The 23,663-nt window shown below is 43.2% G+C and overlaps 6 protein-coding genes and 5 long non-coding RNA genes across 11 annotated transcripts; 7 read left to right on the forward strand and 4 right to left on the reverse strand.

The window, feature by feature from the left end:
- Positions 1-2: 2 nt before the first annotated feature.
- Positions 3-8,272, forward strand: LOC124337371. Its single transcript, XR_006917273.1, has 5 exons — positions 3-504; positions 6,213-6,324; positions 6,964-7,990; positions 8,060-8,195; positions 8,253-8,272. It is a non-coding gene; the product is annotated as an uncharacterized LOC124337371 (long non-coding RNA).
- On the forward strand, positions 722-4,621 carry LOC124336871. Its single transcript, XM_046790754.1, has one exon. It carries the CDS (start codon positions 722-724, stop codon positions 4,619-4,621), a length of 3,900 nt encoding a protein of 1,299 aa, XP_046646710.1.
- Positions 8,273-8,452: 180 nt separating the features above from the next.
- Positions 8,453-9,263, forward strand: LOC124337369. The gene is made up of 4 exons (XR_006917271.1): positions 8,453-8,551; positions 8,645-8,955; positions 9,048-9,138; positions 9,209-9,263. It is a non-coding gene; the product is annotated as an uncharacterized LOC124337369 (long non-coding RNA).
- A 103-nt stretch (positions 9,264-9,366) lies between these two features.
- LOC124337346 lies at positions 9,367-10,224 on the forward strand. The gene is made up of 2 exons (XR_006917231.1): positions 9,367-9,530; positions 9,622-10,224. It is a non-coding gene; the product is annotated as an uncharacterized LOC124337346 (long non-coding RNA).
- Positions 10,225-12,230: 2,006 nt separating this feature from the next.
- Positions 12,231-14,485, reverse strand: LOC124337386. Its single transcript, XR_006917298.1, has 4 exons — positions 14,299-14,485; positions 12,633-13,659; positions 12,428-12,563; positions 12,231-12,370 (listed from the first exon to the last, which is right to left on the reverse strand). It is a non-coding gene; the product is annotated as an uncharacterized LOC124337386 (long non-coding RNA).
- A 133-nt stretch (positions 14,486-14,618) lies between these two features.
- Positions 14,619-15,502, reverse strand: LOC124337233 (histone H2A). Its single transcript, XM_046791338.1, has one exon. It carries the CDS (start codon positions 15,379-15,381, stop codon positions 15,001-15,003), a length of 381 nt encoding a protein of 126 aa, XP_046647294.1. The 5' UTR covers positions 15,382-15,502; the 3' UTR covers positions 14,619-15,000.
- Positions 15,503-15,598: 96 nt separating this feature from the next.
- On the forward strand, positions 15,599-16,634 carry LOC124337266 (histone H2B.3). The gene has a single exon (XM_046791371.1). The coding sequence runs from the start codon at positions 15,720-15,722 to the stop codon at positions 16,089-16,091; it is 372 nt and encodes a 123-aa protein (XP_046647327.1). The 5' UTR covers positions 15,599-15,719; the 3' UTR covers positions 16,092-16,634.
- A 179-nt stretch (positions 16,635-16,813) lies between these two features.
- Positions 16,814-17,339, reverse strand: LOC124337296 (histone H4). The gene has a single exon (XM_046791403.1). It carries the CDS (start codon positions 17,291-17,293, stop codon positions 16,982-16,984), a length of 312 nt encoding a protein of 103 aa, XP_046647359.1. The 5' UTR covers positions 17,294-17,339; the 3' UTR covers positions 16,814-16,981.
- Positions 17,340-17,586: 247 nt separating this feature from the next.
- LOC124337322 (histone H3) lies at positions 17,587-18,118 on the forward strand. The gene has a single exon (XM_046791430.1). It carries the CDS (start codon positions 17,599-17,601, stop codon positions 18,007-18,009), a length of 411 nt encoding a protein of 136 aa, XP_046647386.1. The 5' UTR covers positions 17,587-17,598; the 3' UTR covers positions 18,010-18,118.
- Positions 18,119-18,775: 657 nt separating this feature from the next.
- LOC124336881 (WD repeat-containing protein 35-like) lies at positions 18,776-23,595 on the reverse strand. The gene is made up of 15 exons (XM_046790773.1): positions 23,581-23,595; positions 23,119-23,505; positions 22,793-23,055; positions 22,212-22,715; positions 21,848-22,130; positions 21,564-21,783; positions 21,387-21,476; positions 21,178-21,325; positions 20,884-21,097; positions 20,657-20,828; positions 20,230-20,566; positions 19,937-20,149; positions 19,502-19,870; positions 19,305-19,429; positions 18,776-19,239 (listed from the first exon to the last, which is right to left on the reverse strand). Exons 2-15 carry the CDS (start codon positions 23,435-23,437, stop codon positions 19,071-19,073), a joined length of 3,426 nt encoding a protein of 1,141 aa, XP_046646729.1. The 5' UTR covers positions 23,438-23,505; positions 23,581-23,595; the 3' UTR covers positions 18,776-19,070.
- LOC124337434 lies at positions 21,404-22,915 on the forward strand. Its single transcript, XR_006917362.1, has 2 exons — positions 21,404-21,505; positions 22,654-22,915. It is a non-coding gene; the product is annotated as an uncharacterized LOC124337434 (long non-coding RNA).
- Positions 23,596-23,663: the final 68 nt, after the last annotated feature.

Raw genomic sequence — 23,663 nt, forward strand, 5'->3', positions numbered from 1 at the left:
TCCCGTCTTTAAACAAACGGCCCTTTTCAGGGCCACCAATTTATTCTTGAAAAAAGGAATTTGCTAAATGCTATAGTTCGCACATTATTTCGTTTCTGACTGAGAAAAACTTTATTAAATATTTTTCATGTTATTTGTACAGATTTATATATATCTTAATCAATGTCTGAATTCAGTATGAGTTTATGATCCATCTTGTTAATTCAGGCAACCTTGCCCACTCCCCCTTAGCTCCAGTTGGAATTCAACATGGTCGCCCTTTGGCTTGTTGTTTGTTGGTTGCGGGTGGTGTGACAGCGATTCTGTCGATAATTCTCATTCTCACTGATTCGGTCTTTTTTTTGTTTATTTTTAATGGAAAATAGCACCAATCACTAGCACTAAGTATCTGTCTGTCTGGTATTGCATTTTACCATGACACCTTTCGACCAACTTGAAAAAGAACTTGAATGGCTGTAAAGAAGATTTTACACCAATTGAGAAATGGTTTTCTTCATTCTTAAGGTTGGGATGGATAGATTTTAAAAGATTTAATAGATAACACACCATGTGGATTCTGATTGTACAGCGGAATACATTCCGCTCAACCCTAAGGGTGTAAACTTATTTATTTTAGCACTTCAAAGCAAAAAACTGAAGGCCGTAGCCTTCCTCGGCCGCGGCACGCCCCCTTCTCACCAGACTTATTTTTGCTCTGTTGCTAGCAACACGCGTCGACAGAATGTCTAGATATCGCCCATCGCCTAGTGAGTTTTTTGATGGCCAGTTTTTCGACCCACGTGTTGGTTTCTTCGATCAACCCAGGCTCGAGCGTGAGAGAATGCGTGATCGTGAATTGCGTAGCCGTCCTTATCACCAGCATCCTAATTATCAAGTAAGAGACCGCTCACCCGTCGATTTTCCCCGTTTCTCTCCCCGTTGGGACGACTACAATCGTGATGCTCCGAGACCAGAAGGATTTGGTTTTGTGGCCCCTTACGACGACCGTTTCGTACGAGACGATCAGCCCAGTAGTAGCCGGCGTGGCAGCGGGAAAGGGTACAGATGCGGTGAGACGGGTTTCTATTTTTATTGCGATGACGGTTTCTGCTACGATGAGGCGGGTTATAGCTATCAGTTTGAACAAGATGGTTATTATTACGACACGGAGACTGGCTATCGTCATGACTCAGGCGGATTTCTCTGCGATGAGAATGGCGTTCGTTTAAATCGCGCAGAACTCGAATCGTACGAACAAAGTGTTAGATTCGCTCACCCTATCGCATCGGTTATCGGACCGATCCCACCTCGTACAGAAGATGTTCCAATTGACATCGACATCGAGGATCAAGAAGAACAAGACGATTCTCGGAGAGGTAGGAGGCCGTGGCTCCCAAGAAGATCTAGTAGTCCAAAAAAAAGAGCAGGAGGGGCGGCAGCAGCACCTCGTCCGGCGGCGTACACACCGAATGCGACAGCGGCCAATTCGAGTGAGACAACGGTCGAACCCAGTGCGACAGAGGCCGCATCGAGTGCGACAACGGCCGTATCAAGTGCGACAGCAGCCGCATCGAGTGCGACAGCGGCCGTATCAAGTGCGACAGCAGCCGCATCGAGTGCGACAGCAGCCACAACCGTCACGAACGTAATTCATGAGCTGGTGGACCTAGTCCCCGGGTCTATAGGGGTCCAAGCCGTCACAGCACCATTGGAAGGGTTAAGCCTGCCCGGTAGTTCAGGTTCGCAGCCACTTTCAGTTCCCAAGTCCATTTCCGATGAGATTTTGCTTTTTATGACGAGCGGGATTTCCACCGACAGTTCAAAAGCAATTTCGAAAGAATTTTGCCTTGATTACGTAGACGCAGACTTTTCTTTAAAACCTCCCAAGCTAGACGGATGGATTTCGCGCCGCGTTCTTTTGAAATCCGACAAGAATTTGATTAAATCGATTAATGCGAAAGAGGAGACTTTGATTAAAGCCCAGCTTAAGATTATGGATATCGGGCAGCCACTTGTGGACCTGTACACCCGTCTGAGTTCCTTGCCGGATAATGAAACGATCAAGCGCCCAGTGCAGGCGGCTCTCCAGCAATGGGGGCGCGCCTATTTTTCCATAACTAGAGAGCGTCGAAGTGCGGTGATTGCGCTCGCCGAGCCGTCGGCCGATTATTTGTTGAAAGAGCCCGACGCGTTCGACACCGGTAAAGGAGCGGCCTTCCTTTTTACCGACAAATTCTTGCAAGTAATGCTGAACAACGCCAACCAGGATAACACCCTGGCCCAAGCATCAAAAGCGGCTGCAGCGGCAGCCGCCGCCAATGCAACGAGGCGTCCGGCTACTAGGCGGGTGCGTGCAGAGCCACCTAGTAGTTCGTCCCATCCACCGCCACGTTACGAGTCAGATGTGATCGTCCGAGGCGGAAGAGGAGGGCGGAGTAGAAGAGCCGGCCACGGCCGTGGTCAACGCTCGGTCACTTGGTTTCCAGGGTCTCGAAGGTACGTTACGTCAAAGGCCAATTCTCTGACCCCATGTAAAATATTCCCAAGTCCCGACTCCAAACCTTTCTCTCAACCAGAGGGCCCGAGAGCTACGGTTGTTGATAAAGATGGCTCAATAACGGTTGCGTCAAGACTTAAAAAATTCGCGGACAGATGGGCTTTAGTCACAAGCGATCGTTGGGTTCTTAAAACGATTAGAGAGGGGCTGTCTATTGAATTTGAGAATTTACCGGTTCAAAAATCCTGGCCCCCACAGATAGTCATGTCGAAAGAGATGGCCGAAGTGTGCGACAAGGAGGTTAAAGATTTACTAGCTAAGCGTGCGATAGCGGAGGTCACGGACGACTCCGCTGGATTTGTTTGCTCGTTCTTTTGTATAAAGAAAAAGCAGGCAGGTCAATTCAGGCCCATAGTTAATCTAAAACCGCTGAATAAATTCATTCGGTACCAGCATTTCAAGATGGAAAATCTTGAGTCGGTACGTTTTCTAGTCAGGAAAGGGGATTGGTTGGCCAAGGTCGACCTTAAAGATGCCTACTTCACTGTAGGAGTGAAGAAGGAGCACCGAAAATACTTGCGTTTTCGCTGGGGGAAGCGCGTTTTTGAATTTAACTGTATGGCTTTTGGCCTCGCTCCCGCTCCTAGGGTCTTTACTAAAATCCTTAAGACAGTCATGGCTTTTTTGCGTCGAAAGGGCATCCGACTGGTCATCTACCTGGACGACATTCTGGTATTGAACGAGTCCAAAGAGGGACTGGTAGCCGATGTTAATACTGTTCTCGAATTGCTCCAGTCGCTAGGCTTTTTAATTAATTGGGAAAAGTCGATTATCGCCCCAACTCAGGTGATCGAGTATTTGGGCTTGATCGTCGACTCGAATGATCCATCCTTTTCTCTCCCGTGTGCCAAAGCGGCAGCGGTTAGGAAAATGTGCGAGACGGCTCTATCCGAAGGCAAAGTTTCATTGCGGACGATAGCCTCAATTCAAGGAAACTTTGCTTGGGCGATCCCAGCAATCCCTTTTGCACAGGCACACTATCGCAGCCTCCAACGATTCTATATTTCAAATGCGCAGCGAGTGGACTTTAATCTGGAAGCCAAAGTTCGTTTGTCGCCAAGCGCCGCGCTCGACCTCGAATGGTGGGTGGCCAATATCGAAAAGGCGAACGGGAAAATGTTTTTTCCGCGTGAACCGGACCTCGAAATCTTCTCAGATGCGTCGCTAACAGGATGGGGGGCGGTGTGTAATGGCGTTACGACGCGGGGCCCCTGGACCGTGCAAGATATGAACAAACATATCAACGAACTCGAGCTACTAGGCGCGTTCTTTGCAATCCAGACTTTCTCAGCCAAGACGTCGAACATCGCGATTCGGATTTTCCTCGATAATTCGACGGCTGTTAGCTACGTAAATAAATGCGGAGGAACGAAATCAGCCGCTCTCACAAACACGGCCAAGGCCATTTCGGCTTGGTGTGAGGAGAAGAGCATTTCGGTCGAAGCAGTTCACCTGGCGGGTGAACTCAACGTTATTGCGGATCGTGAATCAAGGGCTGAAGCTGATACGAGCGATTGGCGGTTAGACGCGAAAATTTTTTCACGAATTTCGGAAATTTGGGAGATGGACGTGGATCTGTTCGCATCGTCTTGGAACAGTCAACTACCCCGATTTATCGCGTGGGGACCCCAACCGGGAGCCTTCGCGGCCAACGCGTTCTCGGTTCGTTGGGAAAACATTTACGGCTACGCGTTTCCCCCCTTTTCCGTGATTTTTAGATGTATTGAAAAAATCCGACGGGAAAAAGCGTCAATTATATTAATTTGCCCCGTATGGACAGGCCAACCATGGTTTCCGGTTTTGTTGGAACACGCTTGCGACATTCCTCGGCTCCTACGACCGTCACCCGAGCTGTTAACATCAGCACGGGGCGAACCCCATCCGCTAATCCAATCCGGCGCGTTGAGTTTAGCCGCCTGGAAGCTCTCAGGAGATCCTACAACCTGCAAGGCTTTTCGCAGCAGGCTATCGAACTTTTCGTGGCCGGAAGCCGCAGCAACACCAATTCCGCATATGAATCAGCCTGGGGCAGTTGGTTCAATTGGTGTGTGGAACGGAATATCGATCCCCTGCGTAGCGATCTAACAGTAATGTCAGACTATCTCGCCCGTCTACATGCGTCCGGTAAATCGTACAGCTCAATTAATTTGCATCGATCAATGCTCTCTACAACTCTGCCGTCCATTGAAGGCATACCGGTGGGCCAGCACCCGCTGGTAATCAAATTATTAAAAGGATGTTACAATCGCAACCCGCCGAAACCCCGATACAATTCCACTTGGGACCCGAGCCTTGTGTTGCGCTTTATGGCCTCGCTGGGCAACGATGAGTTCCTTCCCCTGCCCACCTTGTCCGGAAAATTAGTTACCCTTCTGGCCCTCGCTACGCTGCTAAGAGTGTCCGAGTTAGCCTCAATTACCTTTTCGTCGGTCGTTTTATCGGAAAATACAATTAAATTCTCCCTTTCTAAGCCTCGCAAGGCACAGCGAAGCGAACCTTTGCAATCTTTCACGTTGTCAGCATGTCCGGATGCCAATACTTGTCCGGTATCCGCATTACGCTCCTATGTAAATCGCACGAGTGTTAATAGGCCGCCGGTTCAGAATGGCATGTTATTTATCGCCCTCGTCGCCCCATTTCGCGCCGTGACGGGCAACACAGTCGGCAGATGGATTAAGACGTTTCTTAAAATGGCCGGAGTAGATACGGATATTTACAGCGCTCACTCGACAAGAAGTGCGGCTTCGTCATTGGCCGTCGCTAGGGGCCTCCCTATTGACAGTATATTGCAAGCGGGGAATTGGGCAAACCAAACGACATTCAGCAGGTTTTACAATCGGGAGGCAACTGCAACATTCGCAGCATCGGTTTTGACCGACGGCTAGGCTTTAAAGTTCACCCTTAGGGTTGAGCGGAATGTATTCCGCTGTACAATTGAGAATTACCAGAGTGATCGCTCGGCGATCACGATGGGTAATTAGAATTGTACAAGGAAGGAATGAGAGAGACCCTAAGGGTCATATATCCCACCCGCAATCCTCCCTTCTCATTCCGTTCCATTTGTTTTAATTGTTCAATGTTGCACCTGCCATATCCAGGGTCCAGCCGGAAAGACAGTCCAAAAGAGGCCAGAGAAGTGGGCTCGAATAGTCAACGAGAAACGCAACCCACCCTGTCAGGCCGGCCCGTCATGGTCCATTATGTCATGAAGATGCCAAATTTGTTTATTCTGTTACTCTCACACACCGGCTTTTTCTGGCTAGACAGCCAGTTTTTTATGCCTCAGTTTCCCTTGGTTACGTTATATGCTTGCCAATCTGTTCGAAATTGTTCATTCTGTTCATTCACACAACGGCTTTTTCTGGCCAAGCAGCCAGTTTTTTATGCCACAATATCCCTTGATTATGTTACATTCTTGTCAATTTGTTCTATGGAATGCCTAAATAGGCACGCGCACCCCCCTATCGATTGATCATAATAAGTCTGATGAGAAGGGGGCGTGCCGCGGCCGAGGAAGGCTACGGCCTTCAGTTTTTTGCTTTGAAGTGCTAAAATAAATAAGTTTACACCCTTAGGGTCTCTCTCATTCCTTCCTTGTACAATTCTAATTACCCATCGTGATCGCCGAGCGATCACTCTGGTAATTCTCAATTTCATTCTTGATTTAATTTTTCAGATAATTCCTTCAGCTGAATGTTTCATGTGACCTCGTGACTTCTGGTCGCTTGTGACAAAATAATCCAATTCAAGCTGTGTCTTCCAAAATTTTAGGAAATTCTATTTGCGAGGTAGTTATTTGACCAACATTTCATTTTATTTCTATGATATTTAAGGTTGTAGGCCTATAGTATAATTAGGTAGAAAACCCTAAAAATGCTTTTCCTGTTGTTTGCTCACTTGCTGGATGGATTTTTTCAGGGTTTGTTCTCATGTCTAAAGACAAATTCTAGCTCATACCCAACTAAAAAGGATAGCCTAATTACTCCTCCCCTGTCTGCTTGTAAAACCACGAGTAGGCAATCAGATGCCCCTGGTAGAGAAATTAAAACTTGTTTCTTATAGGCTATTTGCATAGCCAACTCTATTACGGTCAAGATGTGGTTCCCACACGCATTTAACAATTTGGAAAGCCGACTTCCTTTTTCATTCACTTAATAGTCTAATTTCCGTAAATTATGTACGCTCTGGAGTAAATGTAACCGTGAATGAACTGGAATTTCACTCGGTGAACATTTTGCTATTCTTTTTCTATTTTTAACTGCCTAGTTTTCAACCTATTCTATCATGATAATTTCACTTGATCGCTAAATGGATGAAACATGATTCCTTCTTCATTTTGTAAATATTCCATTGATTTCTCGTTTACTGCTCTTGGCACATAGTTCTGTTATGTTTCATAACATTTAATTATTTAATTTTTCTTTTAGAATGCCAAAATGTTCCATCGGGATGTTCGGCCACATCATCAACAATCACAAGCTATTCAAATATCTATGCATCACCTATTTATGTGCCAGTTCCCGTTTCACCGCCTTCACAAATCAATCAACCGGAGCCAGTGGAACGTTTGGACTCAAAAGAAAGAGTTTCTCAGTTGAAAGATCTATAGCGGATGCTGGAACTGCAGAAGAAGATTCAGGAATTGGAGATTAGTATGCAGGAAGCCAAAGCCAAACAGGCTGTTCCTCCCAGTGGAATTAAAAGCCAGCAGGTCGTCATCGACAAATCAGTATCTGCAGCTATTTTTCGCTGGAGCAAGAAGCCGAACTTTGTGTGTTCCTGACCTCATCTTCTGTCTCTTCTAAAATTCTGAATGCAATTGATCTTCTGCAAGTCCGATTGAGAAATGTGATCGCCTCAACCGGAGCTCTCGTTGTCTACCGTCGTCGCATTGGAAAGATAACCGAAAATCCGCTCTCCTTGGCCTTGCAGCACAGTCGTCGAGGCTCGATCGTTCGCCAAGATGATTCAACGAGAGGTTGAAGCCCTTTAAGCTGTCCAGCACCGCAATTTTATTGGACTGCTCGGTCTTTGCATGGATAACGAATCGAGTGATGGTGAAGCATCGATTAGAGTCTCGCTCATCTTTGAATTCGCTAACGGAAGGGCTCTTTTCGACTGTCTTTTCGGTGTCCAAGCAAATAACAGCAAATTAAAATTAGACGTGAATCAAATGATGCTGATTGCTACACAAACGATTCGCTCGCCATCTCACCGCGAGGCTCTCCATCTACTGCATTCCACTCAGCAGAAGCCGGGCGGTTCAGTTATGGTCCACTGCGACGTGAAATCCACCAATGTTTTACAGCAACTGGATGACGAACGAAGAGTCGTTCGAGCTGTTTTGGCCGATTTTGGTTTGGCACGTTTTCATTCGGATCTCAACGAAAGTGCGGCTCTGGCCTAGCAGCCGTGGTAGGTAACCACGGCTATGTCGATCCTTTGTATGCAGAGGTACTGTATATTTTCAACATGTTCCAACTGATGCAGTAATTATTAATTATTTTTCAATTGCCATTGTAGAGTTCAACCTACAGACGGGCCGGCCGTTTTGCATGTCCTTCACGCTTGAAGGTCGCGGGGAATATTACGTTAAACTGTCAATGCGGTGGTGTAGAGATTGGGTGAGAATGAAACGTGTTGCATCATTATCAAGCAGGTACAATAGCAGAAAGGTTCAGCCATTTGGTATTCATTTTGATGTTGGTTTTTGTAGACCCATCCCCAGCAACGTCAATCTAAAGAAGGAAAGGCCATTTTTCATTTTCTTCACGCTCGAAGGTCACGGAGATCTTAAAGTAAAACGTGTCATGTGACGGGGGAGAGGTTGGGTGAGGACGACACGTGTTGCATCATTATCAAGCAGGTACAATAGCCGCAAGGCTTAAGAGAGGGGTCAGGGTGAGAAAAAGTCGTATAAAATGAGAGAGAAAAGGCGTTTGAAATTAGTTGAGTGATTATCTCCGACACGGCAACAACTGCTGTGCACTATTTCTCACTAAATCGCAATCATGAGTAAATATTCTGTTACTTTTGTTTTTGTATCAATTTCTATTGTTTTTAGTCAATTATTATTGCATATTTATGTTCAAATTATTTATTTTTTAGTAAATTATGGCGTTGTCCTGCTGTTGGGTGTTGAATCGTTGATGGTTGGGTCGACCACTGGTGTGCCGATGTCTCCTGGGTATGGCGGATATGAAAGCACAACACTACTTTCTTATTACTCAACATTAACCAACGCTGCTCCAGCTTACTACACCAAGGCTCCAAAGTACTACACCACCAAGGCTTCAGAGTATTACAAGTTGTATTAAAGGAGAGAAAAGGCGAAATAATCAAGCGAGTGATTATCTCCGACACGACAACAACTGCCGTGCACTATTTGTCACCAACTGCATTCTTCATCGTACATAGAGGTAAATTTTCATTTTTCTACATGGAATCGTGATCAATTCTCCTTTTTATCAGTTGTTATTGCATATTCATGTTCCAATTATTTATTGTATAGTAAACTGTGGCGTGTGCTGTGGTTGGTTGTCAAATACCTCAAATACTACACTTCAATTTTTGCTGCCCGAGCTGCATCACAAAGAGCCCTAGTACTACATCGTGATTTCATTCGTTGTTGAAAGCCTAATTTGGTATTAATTTTAATATTGTTTGTTGTAGACCCATCCCCAGCAACGTCAACCTGCAGAAGGAAAGGCCAGTTTGTATGTCCTTCGGAAGGTCACGGAGATCATTATGTAAAACTGTCAATGCGGTGGTGTAGAGGTAGAGGTTGGGTGAGGACGGGAAGTGTTTGCTTCATTATCAAGCAGGTAAAATAGCCGCATGACTTAAGAGAGGGGTCAGGGTGAGAAAGTCGTATAAAAGAAGAGAAAAGGCGTTTGAAATCAGTTGAGTGAAAATCTCCGACACGGCAACAACTGCTGTGGACTATTTGTCACCAACTGCATTCTTCATCGTAATACCGGTTCGCAACCAAATGGTAAATATTCTGTTTTTACATGGTTTTGTATCACTTTATCATTTTGTTTGTTAATATGCTAGTTATTATTCAAAATTTATTTACCGTCCAGTTAACTATAGCGTCGTGCTGCTGTTAGTTGCTGTATCCTTGATGGTTGGGTCGACTACTGGGGTACCGATGTCTCGTGGGTATGGTGGATACCAAACAGCAACGCCGGCGTCTTACCACACAACATAATACGCAGCAACCGGAGTACTACACCACAACTTATGATGTCCCGAACTATTACACCGAAGCCTCAAAGTATAATTCTGCCTCGAGTTACACCACCGCGAGTACTACACCACCAAGGCAGCGGAGTACTACACCACCAAGGCAGCGGAGTACTACACCACCAACTACGATTCCGCAATTTTCTACAAGGAAATGTCTAAATACTAGAGCCGAAACCTCTATGTGAGGTTATTTATATTTGTCGGTTAATTTATGGTCATTGGTCACTGGGAATTAATATTTGATCTTAAAAGAGAAAATAATGGTTTTAATACGGGTAATTCTTTTGTAATACTTTTGTTAGTAACTTTTTGTCAACTTTGCGTCAGTTGTCTATCAGAGTTGGATTTCATTAAGACCGGTATGCTGAATTGTGAATTGTTTGTTTTATGTTTTAGAGGTGACTACTGCCTTATTCATACGGACATGTTCTTGTGGTTCGATGATGATATTTCAAGGATTAGTTACGAAATACACTTGTAACTGCAGATTTTATCAAATCTTATAAGTAATGGGGAAGTGGTTGACTTTTGTAAAAATGAAAGACTTTGAAGTTGAGAGAAATATATTGATACAATTCATAAACAAATCTTGGTATAAATGAAAACCAATGAACAAAAATCTTATAAAAAGAATTATGTTATATTGTCCAACTCCTCCCACAATTCCTCCACATTTTACAGTCACATACATTCATACACATATACATACTTAAGTTATCCCATTGGCTACCACGCCATACAACCCGTAGGTTGCTCTCTCCTACTAATCTACGCGCCACGTCTGAAGGATCCATGACCAAGTGGGACTTGCCATTGCTGACAAGTCCGTGCTGAAAAGGGGGAACCATGGTGCATTGCCTGAAAAAGGCGCCTTGCGGCAAATTTTGGGATTGGCGACTCTCCGACCCCACGGCTTGTAAACCACGAGACCGAACAGCGCGGCCCGTGCTAAGGAGCTAGGGGAAAACAAAGGCGTGGCAGACAACGGGTTAACTAACACTAACACAAACATATAACCAACAACAAATGATGGCCCACGCTGACATTTTGAAGATACCGGCGACGTTTTAGTGTCCATCTTCTCGACGTTTCCTCTCATTACCTGAATAAAGAGAAAACAATTCTTATTAAGTGACATGCCAATTAAAGTAACAAAATAGTCACATAATACATATAGGCTCATTGTTCTGGTTTTTTTGCTAAAAACTTTAAAGGCGCGCTTTAAATTGCTTGCCCTTCGTTATTGGCGCCTTGGGATCCTGGCTCCCTTCAAACAACGCAGTGGCCGTCGCCCTCAACATCCCCCCGGCTCCTTGGCGTCGCCTCCGGAGGAAGTGCCGTCTGATGGCCATCCAGGGATCTGTCTCCATTATTCATCGCCACATCTGCGGACATGGGGATGACCAGGAAGCCTATACTCCGGCTCCTCAATGGTTTTGCATGTAATTAAATGACATGTATTGCATGAACTTGTTCTGCATCGTTGCATCGTAGTGTATTATATCTCATTGTTCATTGCTCTGTATATTATTTCCATTGTTCCATCTCTCGTCTACCTTCGCCTAGTCAATTGAAATTCCCCATCGTACATCTACTACTCTTTTATAATGATATGTCTTTGTCACGCCGTCGTGAAATACAGCTCTATGTCTCAGGAAAATTTTCGAAACCAGAAGTACGCGTACGTAAAAAAGATAACATGAACTTTACCACAAATTCAACGAGGATTACGAATATGTGGTTCTTTTGCTCCTCAATTGAATATTTTCTGAAATACTGACTGAAATGAGCAAACCGGAAGTAGAAAAAAAGAGCAATTATCGAAAATTTTACAAGTGAGCTTTGTTGCTGGAATAGTAATCGTCAGTTATTACTAAACATTTCAACAAAATAACTGCCAATAAATGTTTAAATAGCCGTGGAAAGTAACTGAAACTGACTGTTATGACAGCTGCAAATTATCAAAAAGCCATCTAGCGTTAGAAAAAAGAAACGTCCAAGTAAAACTTCGTTGGCGCGTAAGAAGGGTCTGATTTTGAAAACTATTACACAGACAGAGTGTAACGCAACTAGACTTTTAGTAGATAACCTACGAAAATAAGTCAATTGTTGGGTACCTGGGCATAATCCCGTGGTGAGTGACTGCAGGTGCGTAACAGCGGACGGAAGCGATCACTGAAGTGGTTCAGAAACTCGCCAGTGAAGTCAAACAAATTGTGTTTAGAAGCAGTGAAGTTAGATGAGCGTGCGTCGCCAAGATAAGGATGGAGAGGAACGTTGATGGAAGTCCCTCTTCCGTCATGGACAAAGGTCAGCATTGGCACAAGAATCTCCGTGCCAGGACCACACGATTCCATAAAGAAACTGTGTGCTCTGTAAAATAAAATGTTTTACATTAATAAAAATACAACAAAGAATAAAGCATATCAATCTTTACCTTTTCTAAAAAGCACACTGAAATGTTCATGATGAAAAATGTAATAATGGAATTCACAGCAACCAACAGTTTTACTCCTCATGTATAGATAACTTTCCTGATGCTTTGATGCGATGCCTGATGCGTTGACGTTGCAGGGGATGGGTCTACAAAAACCAATATAAAAATGAATACCAAATGGCTGAGTCTTGCTGCTATTGTACCTGCTTGATAATGATGCAACACGTTTCATTCTCACCCAATCTCTACACCACCGCATTGACAGTTTAACGTAATATTCCCCGCGACCTTCAAGCGTGAAGGACATGTAAACCGGCCGGCCCGTCTGTAGGTTGAACTCTACAATGGCAACTGAAAAATAATTAATAAACACTGCATCAGTTGGAACATGTTGAAAATATACAGTACCTCTGCATACAAAGGATCGACATAGCCGTGGTTACCTACCGCGGCTGCTAGGCCAGAGCCGCACTTTCGTTGAGATCCGAATGAAAACGTGCCAAACCAAAATCGGCCAAAACAGCTCGTACGACTTTTCGTTCGTCATCCCGTTGCAGTAAAACATTGGTGGATTTCACGTCGCAGTGGACTATAACTGAACCGGCCGGGTTCTGCGGAGTGGAATGCAGTAGATGGAGAGCCTCGCGGTGAGATGGCGAGCGAATCGTTTGTGTAGCAATCAGCATCATTTGATTCACGTCTAATTTTAATCTGCTGTTATTTGCTTGGACACCGAAAAGGCAGTCGAAAAGAGTCCCTCCGTTGGAGAATTCAAAGATGAGCGAGACTCTAATCGATGCTTCACCATCACTCGATTCGTTATCCATGCAAAGACCGAGCAGTCCAATAAAATTGCGGTGCTGGACAGCTTAAAGGGCTTCAATCTCTCGTTGAATCATCTTGGCGAACGATCGAGCCTCGACGACTGTGCTGTAAGGCCAAGGAGAGCGGATTTTCGGTTATCTTTCCAATGCGACGACGGTTGACAACGAGAGCTCCGGTTGAGGCGATCACATTTCTCAATCGGACTTGCAGAAGATCAATTGCATTCAGAATTTTAGAAGAGACAGAAGATGAGGTCAGGAACACACAAAGTTCGGCTTCTTGCTCCAGCGAAAAATAGCTGCAGATACTGATTTGTCGATGACGACCTGCTGGCTTTTAATTCCACTGGGAGGAACAGCCTGTTTGGCTTTGGCTTCCTGCATACTAATCTCCAATTCCTGAATCTTCTTCTGCAGTTCCAGCATCCGCTATAGATCTTTCAACTGAGAAACTCTTTCTTTTGAGTCCAAACGTTCCACTGGCTCCGGTTGATTGATTTGTGAAGGCGGTGAAACGGGAACTGGCACATAAATAGGTGATGCATAGATATTTGAATAGCTTGTGATTGTTGATGATGTGGCCGAACATCCCGATGGAACATTTTGGCATTCTAAAAGAAAAATTAAACAATTAAATGTTATGAAACATAACAGAACTATGTGCCAAGAGCAGTAAACGAGAAATCAATGGAATATTTACAAAATGAAGAAGGAATCATGTTTCATCCATTTAGCGATCAAGTGAAATTATCATGATAGAATAGGTTGAAAACTAGGCAGTTAAAAATAGAAAAAGAATAGCAAAATGTTCACCGAGTGAAATTCCAGTTCATTCACGGTTACATTTACTCCAGAGCGTACATAATTTACGGAAATTAGACTATTAAGTGAATGAAAAAGGAAGTCGGCTTTCCAAATTGTTAAATGCGTGTGGGAACCACATCTTGACCGTAATAGAGTTGGCTATGCAAATAGCCTATAAGAAACAAGTTTTAATTTCTCTACCAGGGGCATCTGATTGCCTACTCGTGGTTTTACAAGCAGACAGGGGAGGAGTAATTAGGCTATCCTTTTTAGTTGGGTATGAGCTAGAATTTGTCTTTAGACATGAGAACAAACCCTGAAAAAATCCATCCAGCAAGTGAGCAAACAACAGGAAAAGCATTTTTAGGGTTTTCTACCTAATTATACTATAGGCCTATAACCTTAAATATCATAGAAATAAAATGAAATGTTGGTCAAATAACTACCTCGCAAATAGAATTTCCTAAAATTTTGGAAGACACAGCTTGAATTGGATTATTTTGTCACAAGCGACCAGAAGTCACGAGGTCACATGAAACATTCAGCTGACGGAATTATCTGAAAAATTAAATCAAGAATGAAATCAGAATCCACATGGTGTGTTATCTATTAAATCTTTTAAAATCTATCCATCCCAACCTTAAGAATGAAGAAAACCATTTCTCAATTGGTGTAAAATCTTCTTTACAGCCATTCAAGTTCTTTTTCAAGTTGGTCGAAAGGTGTCATGGTAAAATGCAATACCAGACAGACAGATACTTAGTGCTAGTGATTGGTGCTATTTTCCATTAAAAATAAACAAAAAAAAGACCGAATCAGTGAGAATGAGAATTATCGACAGAATCGCTGTCACACCACCCGCAACCAACAAACAACAAGCCAAAGGGCGACCATGTTGAATTCCAACTGGAGCTAAGGGGGAGTGGGCAAGGTTGCCTGAATTAACAAGATGGATCATAAACTCATACTGAATTCAGACATTGATTAAGATATATATAAATCTGTACAAATAACATGAAAAATATTTAATAAAGTTTTTCTCAGTCAGAAACGAAATAATGTGCGAACTATAGCATTTAGCAAATTCCTTTTTTCAAGAATAAATTGGTGGCCCTGAAAAGGGCCGTTTGTTTAAAGACGGGAGAAGTTTAAGCCTTGGCGGGTTTGTCGGTCTTCTTGGGCAAGAGAACGGCCTGGATGTTGGGCAAAACACCACCCTGAGCGATGGTGACACCGGAGAGAAGTTTGTTCAACTCTTCGTCGTTGCGGATGGCCAATTGCAAGTGACGAGGGATGATACGGGTCTTCTTGTTGTCACGGGCGGCGTTACCAGCCAACTCGAGGACCTCAGCGGCCAAGTACTCCATGACGGCAGCCAAGTAGACGGGGGCACCGGCACCGACGCGCTCAGCGTACGATCCTTTGCGGAGCATTCGGTGGATACGACCGACGGGGAATTGAAGTCCGGCCCTGCTGGAACGGGTCTTTGACTTTCCCTTGACTTTGCCTCCTTTACCACGACCAGACATGTTGAGATGTAGAGTAAGTAAACGCGGTTCCTACAATCAAGGAACGAGTGATGTATACAATTTGAAAAATCGACGTTTATATAGTCGCTTGATGTCGGATTCAGAATGCAATTTTGGTAGCCAATCGGTAAACTTTTATTTGCCCCGCCTTTCTCTCATCTCTCCCCTGATTGTGTCACTAGCTCCGCCCCCCAGTGAACATCTGCTGCTACACGTAAGTCTCTGGAGACGCGAGTTTTGGCTACCATCAAGTAGTGAGGGGGAGCCAGCTTCAATATAAAAACGAAATTTGAAGTGACGATCGTTACTTTCTTTCTCAGATTTACTCAAGTCTTAGAATGCCCCCCAAAGTAAGCGGAAAAGCTGCGAAGAAGGCCGGCAAGGCCCAGAAGAACATTGCCAAAGGAGACAAGAAGAAGAAGCGCAAGAGGAAGGAGAGCTACGCCATTTACATCTACAAAGTTTTGAAGCAGGTCCACCCCGACACTGGCATCTCCTCCAAAGCCATGACCATCATGAACAGCTTCGTCAACGACATTTTCGAGCGCATCGCTGGAGAGTCGTCCCGTCTTGCCCACTACAACAAGCGTTCGACCATCACTAGCCGGGAAATCCAGACGGCCGTCCGTCTGCTCTTGCCCGGTGAGTTGGCCAAGCACGCCGTGTCTGAAGGCACCAAGGCAGTCACCAAGTACACCAGCACCAAGTAGATTGTTCATCTCGGTCCCTTCCAACCAAACGGCCCTTTTCAGGGCCACCAAATTTTCAAGAAAAGAAAAATATCTAACTGCTTTTGACATTTGTCTAGTCGAATCCAAAACTCGACCCAATTTGTGAGACGGAACGTTATGAATTGCTTTGTATCTAGAGCTTATACTTATAGGCTCTTTTCACCAGTTTACTATTCTACAGCAATACTCAGCTGTAGTTCACGTTTGCCAGATTTGAAACAATGCGTTGAATAGTGAATACAGAGAAAAGGGGATCACGAAATTGGTCTCCGAAGCAATAACGGAACTTTTTTACGTACTAAGCAAATGTTATAAAAATGTTGTTAAATACGATGGGAAGTTATTACATATTTTAGATTCAGACAGACGATTCGATTAAAAGTAGAAGTTGAATCTAAGCAATTTTTATCTATGGCACAGCCATTTCTTTCATTTAATTCAAATAGTAATCAAGATAAGAATCACCGACAGTGGCGAAAAACTGTTTCAGTAGCTAAGAGCAACTCCGAACATTGACGAGAATTAAAGGCAGAATAGAGGAAATATTAAAAAATTATAATCTGGAAAATCTGAGAAAAAAATAGCTACTGGATATTTTACGAATTAAGTTATTTGGCTTAACACCGTGTAATACGTATCATACGAACTTTATATTTCCATAAGTATTTTTTAAGGTGCACCAACACTTAAATAATATCAAAGCATTGCTCCAACGGCTGTATGAAATCCTGTTTTTGTTCCTTTTTGCTTATAGAAAGTCGACACGAATATAGCTTGACTGGTTGAGAAATCTTTTTCTTTAAGTAAATGGTGGCCCTGAAAAGGGCCGATTGGTTTGAACGGTCGGAGTATGAATAGTTAGAAAAGATTTAACCGCCGAAACCGTACAGAGTGCGGCCCTGGCGTTTCAGTGCGTAGACGACGTCCATGGCCGTCACAGTCTTCCTCTTGGCGTGTTCAGTGTAGGTGACGGCGTCACGAATCACGTTCTCAAGGAACACCTTCAACACACCGCGGGTCTCCTCGTAGATGAGACCGGAGATTCGCTTGACACCACCACGACGGGCAAGACGACGGATGGCCGGCTTGGTGATTCCCTGGATGTTGTCACGCAAAACTTTGCGATGACGTTTGGCGCCTCCCTTGCCGAGTCCTTTTCCTCCTTTGCCGCGACCAGTCATTTTCGAATGAGTTTCAGAACGAGTTTGACAACAAACTGAATGTCGAATGTTTCCACCAGGGCCCCTCTATATACCAATCGATCCGGTGGGAAATCCATCCGCATTGGTTGAGCTTAACAGCCACCCCAACTCAGGTCAACAAAGCCTAAGGCCCTAAGCTTTGTATTCCTCAACTTCCCTCCCCATTTTTCCCAACAACCAATTGGTGAAAAGAGATCCCATACATTCCACAACGTCTCCCAGCTCTCCTATATAAACCCAACATCCCTCCACTATTTCCTTATCTCAACTTTCAGTTGTTCGACATGGCTCGTACCAAGCAGACCGCACGTAAATCCACCGGTGGCAAGGCGCCCCGCAAACAGTTGGCCACCAAAGCCGCTCGCAAGAGTGCGCCGGCCACTGGAGGAGTCAAGAAACCCCATCGTTATCGTCCCGGCACCGTCGCCCTTCGTGAGATCCGTCGCTACCAAAAGTCGACCGAGCTTCTGATCCGCAAGTTGCCATTCCAGCGCTTGGTCAGAGAAATCGCCCAGGATTTCAAGACCGACTTGCGTTTCCAGAGCTCGGCCGTCATGGCCCTGCAGGAGGCCAGCGAAGCTTACTTGGTGGGTCTTTTCGAAGACACAAACTTGTGCGCCATCCACGCCAAGCGAGTCACCATCATGCCTAAAGACATCCAGCTCGCCCGTCGTATCCGTGGTGAACGAGCGTAAACGATTCCAGTCCCTTTTAACAAATCGGCCCTTTTCAGGGCCACTACTTACTATAGAAAATTAATCGATTCTTAATCTGAATTCCATTCCCCTATCCCTCACCTCAACAATGTAGCTAAGTCTCGTTATTCTTATTGTTATGTTTACGCAAGTTTTTTATCGTTAGACTACGTCAATTGAACGTAACGATTCTCTAAAATTTATTTATTTTAAGTAATGTTTTTAGCAATTCTAAAATCTGTTTTTTTTTCTCGTTTAACATTAACTAGGCCTACTACTTATTCAATATTACTAAGTCATACTTACAGTTCAAGTTATCTCTAATTTCGTTAACCAACATTTGAAAACAAACATTCAATTCAAACTTACAATTTCAATGTCCTTCCGAATCTGACTTCAGTAACTACAGCAAACAATCACTTGAATTTAGCAGCCTCTTTTCACCAACTTGGTGTTTCACAGCCAATACGTTGACACATTGAAGGAAAATTCCAGATATTTTCACTGCTCTTTCACTCAAAATTTAGATTTTAATCAGACATCGAATCGACAAGTTAATGTTTACAACTGCACTGAGTTGCCAAATTGACGATCTCAATTTTGCTTCAGACCGTATTTCCTTTGTCTTAAACTTTATTACTTCATACAATATTGATTTCAAATGACGCATTTCTTAGGTCTATCTGAATTTTCTACACTGAACAATAAATAGTAAGTGCCATCCTAGTTTTTGTCAAAATGTAACTTAAAATGTGTAGGGGAGCGCGATAGCAAGATTCCCTTATATATTTCAGCGTTAATCCCACAAAAAAAAATGCACGACCTAACGAGCATAGACAAACAATAAATAAATACTGTCGGTTTCAAATACAAATCCGACTTAAAAAGGGCGAATCATTACACAGAGCGTAAATGTGTTTCTATATGCATTATTATGCAATCACGATCATTTATCAATGCTATGAAAATCATTTTGAGATCTGCTTTGATATGGATGACACGAATGTGTGGACGGATTAAATTAACAGTTTTGATACATTCATGGTGGAAAATCCAGCGTTTTAAATAGGGGAATGACAAAGTGGACAAGAATTTCTTGTAAGCACGTCGTGCTCTGCAGCGCTATGCTTGCAAACTCTGCAAGTCCAAATCAACGAAGTATCCATTAAAGGTCTCCCTGTAGCCACGCAACTTGAGAATCGATTGTTGCATTCCGGGCAGTTATTCGACCTAATCACAAAGAAACGGCTTGAATTAATTTACAATCGAGTAATCTAGATATTTTGCATGAGTACCAGTCTTGAATATCAGTTGCGCAGTGGGGGCATTCAATCTGGCTAGATCGACCATCTTTGGGTGGATATTTGGTGAAAATATCCAATGCCAAGAGACTGTAACTCTCGCGGTCGGCTGGACTTAACTGTATAAGATATCATTTTCAAGATAGAAATAATTATTAATTGAAAACACAGAATGTCTACAGTTTTCTTACAGAAGGAATGGATTCCAGGCAAGTGAAAGCTTTTGAACAAACGTTGAAACACTTGTTGAGAGCGCTAGCCAGGGCCAACATTGAGAACACGGTCTCTTCGTCAAGGATATCGGTGTAATCCTGTAGCTTGACAGAGGTGGCCATGACAGCGACGAGTTTGCCTTGCTGGAACTGCTGCTGAGCTAGTATGAAGTAGTGCCAAGCTTCCGCTGGACGCCAAGGAGCATCTAGAAACTTTGAAACGCGTTCCATTGTGAGTGAATTTTGAGTGGTGACGTTTTTAGCCTCTTCGGTAAGCAAGGCAGCCAGAACAAACAACTTTTTGATTTTCAAAGGATCGTTCCATTTTTTAATTGCTTGTTCGCCGACCTGCATAGTAAACGCATCAGTGTGATGAGACTTCAATTAACCACTTGAAAAGCTGCATTCTCCTACCTGAAACAATAAGTTGGAGGCTTCTTTGTGGCAGTTGGCTTTGCGAAAGAGTTCCACAGCATCAGATATCTTCCCGTGCTCTAGAAGTCGATCGGCATGAGAAACCAAACGTGAAGCTATTTCCGGGACCTGAATTTGCCGAGAAAGTTCAACTGCCATATTCCATTGGTGAAGTGTAACGCAGGTGTCCAGCGCTGCTTTCATTTGATTGCACTAGCAATAGTACATTTAAGGCATTAACAAAATACCAACTGTTGGTTTAGAAATTAAGGAATTTGTCATGCAAAACATACTTTTAGGTAGCATTGAACAGCTTGCTGACACAGCCCAACCGAAGTGAACATGGAGGCGATTTTCGAAATAAGAGGATCCCTTTCCTCCAACGAGTCTACCAACTTTTCCAAATTATCGTAGTCTTCCATGTTGTAGTAGCAGTCAACCAACTTTTCATTGTTCTCGGCCAACTTGTAATAGCGAGAGGCTTGGGTGTATTGATGACGATCGCCAAAGAAGTTGCCCATCTGATTGTAAGTGGACTTGTTCTCTAAATCAGTCGAAGTGGCTGCGTTCTGCAATTCGGAAACTCGCGCCCAGTCACCCAGTTTGCGGCGGAGTGCCATAGCCAAGTCTCTATAATGGAAACAAAAATATTTACAATATGTTTCTTTTCTATTTCTTTTACTCCGATAATAATCAGATAATAAAAAGTTCAAATAGTACCTCCTGTCGTTCTCTATGTAGATACTTTCAGCATCGTCAAATTTGTGAAAGTAAGCTGCCACTTCTGCTTTAACCAATGCAGATCCAGTGGGGAGATTTTTCAGCCGGTGCAACAACTGCAACGAAGCAAAATCAGCACATCGCACAAAGGCAGATTCGGCTGCTTGTAAATCTGAAATTTAAACATTTTCAAGTTAGTTTTTTTTTTAATATATCATATTTCTAACCATATTGCTGAAGAGCTGATTCCGCGAGAAGTCTCCACAAACGCGGGTGAGAATTTTCTTCTACAAATTGATAGGCTTCGTTTGTTCCTACTTTCTCCAGAAGGTGCCTAGTATCCCTTAAAGATTTAGTTTCCATTGCAACTAAATCATCTTTCGAAGGGTTTTCAGGATCTTTCAACACATCTCCAAGTGAAACAGCGAAAATTTCTAAATCCTAAAATAAAATTGGTAAGCACGTGACATTTTATTTAACGAGTTTCTCTTATGTAGCTTGCGCTTGAGGGAGTTTATCACCTTGAAATGGCAAAGATATGCGGAACACACAACCGGTTCTTCAGGTTCTAAATTGCGAAATATGTACATGCGTGTTTTCTCCATCAACGCAAATAGTTCAGGGTTGTCCATTGCCCAACACAAGTCCCATACATCTCGTCGTTCAAACCTTAAGAAAAAACTCTTCCAGTAAGAGCAGTACCAAACATTTTTATCTGAAGAGAGCTTACGACAAAACACTGCCAAGTGTAAAGGATGCCCCGTCGACTTCCAGTTGGAGAATATGCAATATTCCGTTGTGATCTAAAATTGCCAGTTTCCTGTAAAAAACACACCAAGTTTAAATTCAGTAAGAAAAATATTTCCATTATTTTCGAAATTGAAATTAAAAGTAAATAATGACTTACGTGCAATTGGAATTGAGAGACATTTTCACTGGTTCGAAATTCAGCTGAATATCACTGACAAATTGGACAGTCGTTGAGCTGAGATTGAATCCTAGCAATTTGCGGGAGTCGGTTCCAAAAATTAACACATTGTCTCGGGCTGTGACGCACGATAAGGAATGTTCACCGCTCAAAAACGTCTCTATACTGTAGATTTTTTCTTTGTTTTCTCGCTTGATGCCTTAAAAAAATGAAAGTTAAATTTCCCAATGCTTCATGACCTTGTCATGTGTATAAACTAGTACCTGCTAGGTCTATCGTAGTTTGAGATCGTGGTGTACGATAATGCCAAAGCATGAAGCTTCTATCAGAAGCAGTGATGACGTGACTGGAAGTCATTGCCACCAAACGTGGTTCCAAACTGACATATTTGCTGTCGACAGGAGTGCCTAATGCGTTACAGAGGATAAGTCCGAAGTCACACTGAGTGCTTATCTGAATCTCTTCATCGTCAAGTCGGGTAGCTAGAACGCAGTGATCTCCACAAGAAGCAGTACCAATAAACTGACGAACTTGTTTCACGTAACGCTAAACCAAAAATAACATGAACATGAAAGCAACGTGAATGAATAACCGAAAGATAAATATGGTTGACAAATTCAGGTTTACCTCATTATTTTTGGTATCCCAGAACATGACATAGCTCTCTGGCTTATTCCTTCTGTGGAAATGATAAACTAGGGTATTAGAAAAGCAAGTCCACATGTAGTCATGTTTGACCTGAGCCAAGTAGATGAACGAATCTATGGCAAAAGCTAGACGGAGAGAGTGACCTTCCCAGCTTAAACCAGCAATTTGGTTTCCTGGTAACTTCATGGTCCTAATTAATTTTCCGAGAGGAGTATAAAAATTGATGTTGTTCTGGTTCGGTCCAGGATTTGAATCAGATGAACGGCCGGCAATAGCTAATAATGTGCCATCATGATTCCACTGGCAGTCAACTGGTTTAAGTTGAGTATTAATTAAAATAGGGCTGTCATCTTGGTCGCTTTTCATCAATTGTAGAGTGCCGTCGGTAAATAAAATTGCTAAAGATGGATTTTCTGGGTAGATGGAATACTTGAACCATTTCAGCGCAACCAGGGTACACTCTGCCTTCAAACCGAGTTTCATCTGCAAATGTAGTAGCAAAAGAAAATTTATTAAAATCAAGCTATTATCTGTCCATCTGTCAAAAAGGGAATACATACTATGAATGTAACTGCACTGTCATAAAGGTGTACTTCCCCATTGCTTAATCCAAATAATATCATTTTTGAGTCTGGTGACCAGTCAACTTGACTAAGTTGGACATTCTTCAGGTCACGTCCCCATAAACGGTTACCATCGACACTTCCTACAATAACAGCACCATCTTCGTAAACAATGCAGATTTTTTGGCCATCACCATTCCATGTCATTCCTGTTACCACAGACTTGTTTCTATTGTTTATCATTTCTTCGTGCCAGGTTCCTGAATAAATAAAGCATGATATATAGAAACATAATTATTTTTTACCTTAAACACTGTTAAAACCTTTAAAGAAAACCCAGACGATTATCAAGCCATTCTGGTCACTGGTTGTCAACTTCTGGCTAGTTTCATTCCACACTGCAATGCTCACACATCCATTGTGCCCTTCTAAGGTTTGATTTGCAGAAAGATTGGACTGTTGTTGTTGGGCTTGACCAATTGAATTAGGTACATTCTGATTCTGATTGGAATCCAACCGAACAATTTTCAAGAGACCATCGTCGCCCCCACAAGCTAAATATCCATTTTCTTTGTCCCAGGCAATGCATTTTAACAAAATGCTGTTTGGAATAGCAATTTTTTTACTGAGGTAGACAAACATCTTCTTGTGGTTACAAGCTTCTGTTTGAATACACTTTTCAATGCCAGTTGCCAGTTAGTGTTTCAGTCCTGTAACCATGGAAATATATTTTGAGGGCTTGTAAAATATCTGCAGTTGCTCTAATAAAAGAAAATTAAACCCACCTGTCACTCCTGTCGTCCTCGTCCGGCTCCGGCCAGCGGCCACCTGTTTGTTTACTGTTTTAAAATTCCACGAAAAAAAAAAG

The sequence above is a fragment of the Daphnia pulicaria genome, chromosome 4 (assembly GCF_021234035.1).
Source record: "Daphnia pulicaria isolate SC F1-1A chromosome 4, SC_F0-13Bv2, whole genome shotgun sequence".
Taxonomy (NCBI): Eukaryota; Metazoa; Arthropoda; class Branchiopoda; order Diplostraca; family Daphniidae; genus Daphnia; species Daphnia pulicaria.

Bases quoted from the DNA above. Each gene is read 5' to 3' on its own strand.
- LOC124337266 (XM_046791371.1), top strand. From the start codon at position 15,720: ATGCCCCCCAAAGTAAGCGGAAAAGCTGCGAAGAAGGCCGGCAAGGCC.
- LOC124337322 (XM_046791430.1), top strand. From the start codon at position 17,599: ATGGCTCGTACCAAGCAGACCGCACGTAAATCCACCGGTGGCAAGGCG.
- LOC124336871 (XM_046790754.1), top strand. From the start codon at position 722: ATGTCTAGATATCGCCCATCGCCTAGTGAGTTTTTTGATGGCCAGTTT.
- LOC124337233 (XM_046791338.1), bottom strand. From the start codon at position 15,381: ATGTCTGGTCGTGGTAAAGGAGGCAAAGTCAAGGGAAAGTCAAAGACC.
- LOC124337296 (XM_046791403.1), bottom strand. From the start codon at position 17,293: ATGACTGGTCGCGGCAAAGGAGGAAAAGGACTCGGCAAGGGAGGCGCC.
- LOC124336881 (XM_046790773.1), bottom strand. From the start codon at position 23,437: ATGTTTGTCTACCTCAGTAAAAAAATTGCTATTCCAAACAGCATTTTG. The intron at 22,716-22,792 runs GTATGTATTCCC...CTACATTTGCAG, and splicing joins ACAGTGCAGTTACATTCATA to ATGAAACTCGGTTTGAAGGC. The intron at 21,326-21,386 runs GTAAGCTCTCTT...TTTTTTCTTAAG, and splicing joins ACACTTGGCAGTGTTTTGTC to GTTTGAACGACGAGATGTAT.